Source organism: Ipomoea triloba, chromosome 4, assembly GCF_003576645.1.
Source record: "Ipomoea triloba cultivar NCNSP0323 chromosome 4, ASM357664v1".
In the NCBI taxonomy this organism is placed as follows: domain Eukaryota; kingdom Viridiplantae; phylum Streptophyta; class Magnoliopsida; order Solanales; family Convolvulaceae; genus Ipomoea; species Ipomoea triloba.
In genome coordinates, this window is record NC_044919.1 from 35,716,367 (window position 1) to 35,720,679 (window position 4,313).

At 38.6% G+C, this 4,313-nt stretch overlaps 1 protein-coding gene across 1 annotated transcript; it reads right to left on the reverse strand.

Moving 5' to 3' along the window:
- Positions 1-707: 707 nt before the first annotated feature.
- On the reverse strand, positions 708-3,074 carry LOC116017015. The gene is made up of 2 exons (XM_031257518.1): positions 1,502-3,074; positions 708-1,332 (listed from the first exon to the last, which is right to left on the reverse strand). The coding sequence occupies exons 1-2, from the start codon at positions 2,973-2,975 to the stop codon at positions 884-886; spliced, it is 1,923 nt and encodes a 640-aa protein (XP_031113378.1). The 5' UTR covers positions 2,976-3,074; the 3' UTR covers positions 708-883.
- Between the last annotated feature and the right edge of the window lie 1,239 nt (positions 3,075-4,313).

Here is a 4,313-nt window from a genome sequence, read left to right on the forward strand (position 1 = left end):
TTATTTTTTAAAGAGATTATTGATGATTTTACATATAGGAAATTAAATCACATAGAAATTTTCTTTCATAATTAGTTTTATATTTGTAAATTATTGAAAAATTTTAAATTTTTATTAAGTTAGTTGGCATTAGTACTTTTGTACTCATATATTAAATTTAAAATTTAGTTTTAAAAATTTATGTTAACTATTGACAATAGTACAGGGCTTTCTTCATTGGACTTAGCTTTCACGGGTGGGGAAGTAACGGATGACATTAACAGTGTTCCGTCTCCAAAATGAAAGAATTCCTTCACCTTTAATCAAGACTTAATCATCATCTCATCTTGATTTTGAATCACAAGTTTTACACGCTCAATAGGGACACCTGCAGTCTTTGAAACAGTAGTAGAAACTCCACCCATGTTAGAGAAAGTCAATAGCAAAGCTTTCAAATCCTTTCTCTACAGACTGCATAAATTCTGGTGAAGCATTTGCAGTTATCAATGACAGATCCTGGGAGGCTTGGCAAGACTGGTGTCCTGCATTGTACTAGTTTCCATAAAAAAGAAGAGTTGTAATATATGGTATGTCAATGAGATTTTCACTCGCTAATGAAAGGCCATTAATCTTTTTGGTGGATTTTTTAACCTTCAATCATAGTAGACATTGACGGATGAGAATCCCACTGTCGTGCCAACCCATATTTTTCAAAAAGAGTCATGCAATAAGTGCAAAGTAGTCTAGTAAAATAAATAATCAGTGAGAAGAGTATGCTATATTGTACATATCACATTACAAAAGAGTACAAAGGGAAGAAAATACATAAAACCAGTTACTAAACAAACCTAGAATGGTTCCAACACCAGAATGAAGAAAAAAAAAAAAGTCGTGCATCCACAGATCAGTCAAATTTTGGGGTGACCATCATTCTGATTACCGTCTTGCCACATGATCTCAACGCTTCCATACCGTGCATCAATTCTGAATCACAGGTCAGGGTAATCCACTCGTCTTCCTCATCTTGATACTTGATAGAAAAATTTTCTAGTGATATTTTCAGCTTTGTTTCCAAATGCTCCTCCAAATATTTGATAGTTGAGGAGGATGAGAGTGGAAACCTTATGGTATCATTTTTATAGGTTACCTTGACAGACATTGTGCTGTTACATTGGCTTGTATTTGTGGCTTGTAGAGGAGGCAAAGCAGGACATGGTTGAATTCCTTTATGCTTCTTAAAGGCTTGTACATCTTGTTTTAGGTTGAGAGAGCAATTGGGCCTTTTCCCCTTGTGATTTGGCCATCTATTGATGCCAAAGTCCCGACATGCTCGCTTAAATGTAGATGTGCTAACTGCACAATATAATATGATGGGAGATTAAAGAAGAGAAAGTATATATATATATATATATATATATATATATATATATATTCAAATAATAACCACCAGTCTATATATATGCTAAGAAAATATTGAATACTGCCACATCAAATATATGATAAAATTGTAGTGTTAGCTCACCTTTAAGAGTTTCAGCAGCATCATCGCGACTCTTGCCAAACAGTCGTTGAAGAACCTGGCGGGTAATTCCATGATCTTTCTCCCACCTGCTGATAGTGTGGGTTTTGTCTGAACTACTGTTTCCGCCTTTGGCATCATCAATGCTATTATCTAACTCAACAGAATTACTTCTTTCTTCATTTGTTGCACTGGATTTGGGAATATGGTCTTCACATATTGGGTTCAGTTTCCAGTCACACTTTTCTAACTCTGCAACAAGCCTCTCAAGGTTGTCTTGCAACTGCCTTTTCAAACTATCCGCATTCTGAAGTTCTTGGGGCGCCATGTTGAAGCGTGTCATAATTGGTTGCATACTGTTGGAAGTATCCCCAAACTCCTTTTCCAGAAATTCATACACGGCGCTACAGCGCACACCAAATTGAGCACTTCTTGGTGGATGAGTGACTGAGTTTTGTGGAATCCCTACTTCAACTTCTATTATACTGAAGGTAGTATACTTCAATTTAAAGGAAAGATTAACATCTGTATGTTCCACAGGCAATCCTTTTTCCATTGCCTGTACAGCAATATTGAACCAAAACTCCTTGTGGGAGAAAAGTTGAGAATCCACATCAATCCATGAAACTTTAAACTTGGTTATTGTTTCCCTATTGTGCAACTCCGCACTATACGCTCCCTCATCCAAAAATCTATATGGGTAAAAACTTCCTCTTAGGGGAAGGGAATCATGGGAGGCCAATTGGGTGGGCATATGGTTATGGAACCACCCATCTACATTATTAACAGAGTAATCATCCCCAATTTCCAAGCAGCTCTGTCGCACCGTCCCTCCCCTGCTTGCTGCTGCCCAAATTCCAAGGGTTTGATTCTTCTGTCCCAAGACAGCATCAACTTCTTGTATGCACGGCTGCTGCAACATCATAATTCCCTTCCTATTTTCTAACTCTTGAGCCTCACTATGATCTGCAAAATTGCACAATGAAAATGGATCGGAATTTCCGATGGAATCACCGGACGGCGGGGAAAAGTAGTTCATCCTTGGGGGGCTCATGCTTATCATCATTCCTCCCCCCATCCCCATGTCGGCGTGGAAATTGGGGCTTAGAAACAACGCTTCTTCACCAGAAAAGTTCATCCCTGGCCTTGGGGGGCTCATTATCATTCCTCCCGCCATATCAAACAGGAAATCGCTCTCTGTATTAACAGAGTGATTATCAGAATCTCTTTGTAGATGATGGACAACACTAGTCTCACCTTTTTCACTCATTTCCGACTCCGTCAACGCCGCCGCAGCAGCATCCTCGGCGGTTCCCATCTCCGTACCAGGGTTCCAGGTGAGACCGCCATGGTTGAACAACCACCTCGTGGGAGAGGGAGAGGGAGAGGGAGAGGCAGCATATGGTGGCGCCAGTCCCGGAGATTGCAAATTTTCAGCAGAGGGGTCAATGAACGATGATGCATCAACAACTCTCATTGCTGAATTTGCTGTGAGAGATTGATATGGTGGAAAATATAATAATGTTTAATTTCGGCTTTGCTTGGGATCTTTGTTGACTTGTGGATTAGATTAGCGTCGGGTCGCCCATCTATATATATAATAACCAATTATTAACGATGAACCTTTTGTTTTGTTGACAAACCCCTCTGACCTTTTGAACCTTTCGGTCCTTCTATACCAACAAGACAACAACTCAACCTCAATCCAGTGGGTCCACAATGTATTGTGAACCATGGATCATAGATGATACTGCAGAGTGCAGATGTGTTGAACTGATACTGCAGTTGTGTTGAACGGATGAACGGTCTCTGTTCCGTGCAACTGCAGTTTCCTTTCAACACAACTGCAATATCCGTTCAACACAACTACAGTATCATCCATGATCATAGTCTACAATGCATTGTGAACCATGGTCCACAATATAATTTGCGACCTCAATCACCATCACCCTATATTTACTCCACCATATTATGAAAAATATGGCATGAATCCCACTTCTTATTCTCAACTTCTACTCTCCCTCACAAATCTATTTTTCTCAGTCTTTCCAACACCACCTAAAGTTTTGTCTCGAATGAGGTATTTCAGAAATCTCTAAATAATACATGTTGTGTTTTAACCTGTGTTGCAAAGCTAGGCGTCAGGCGGCTGACCGACTAGGCATCGAATAGGTCGCATAGTTAGTCAATTAGCTATTGTTCCATTCTTTTTTAGTATTTTTGAGTTGATAGTCAAATTTGTGGAACAATCAAGCAATAACATAAGCAAAGCATTAGAAGTTGAAACTTTTAGACTGCAAAAATATTGTATTAGCATGCATTGAGCAGCAACAAATAAACAAAGGCAATAACCCAACCAAAAAAAAAGGAACCTAAAACTATTACACTGGAAGATCATCAAAATGAATTGGTAAAATCTGTAAGCTCTTCAGTACTATGCAATTATGCATGCTTCAATAAAAATAGGGTGGAGAAATTTTTGGGCTCAAGCCCCCTCAAAGATGAGTTTCTTTTTTTAGAACTCTATTACAATATAATATCTGTTCATAACTATTTTCTTAACTTATTGAAGCACAAAAACTTAAGCTCGAACTCACCCTTTTCATATTGAAGTGCAATTGAGTGTCACTAGACCATAAGATTATTGGCCTCTCAAAATGAGGTATTCAAATTAGAAACGTTAATACGTAAGTATTCAAATTATACAATGTACTTGGTCAAGGGAGACGGCCGCGTGGGCATTTTTTATTCCCTAAAGTGTGTTCCAATCACTGTTAGGCGGTGTGATGGTGCGCCTTTAATTTTACTTTTAAAT

Excerpts from the sequence above, each read along its gene's own strand:
- LOC116017015 (XM_031257518.1), bottom strand. The coding sequence starts at position 2,975 with ATGAGAGTTGTTGATGCATCATCGTTCATTGACCCCTCTGCTGAAAAT. Across the intron at positions 1,333-1,501 it reads TGCTGCTGAAACTCTTAAAG|TTAGCACATCTACATTTAAG; the intron begins GTGAGCTAACAC and ends TATATTGTGCAG.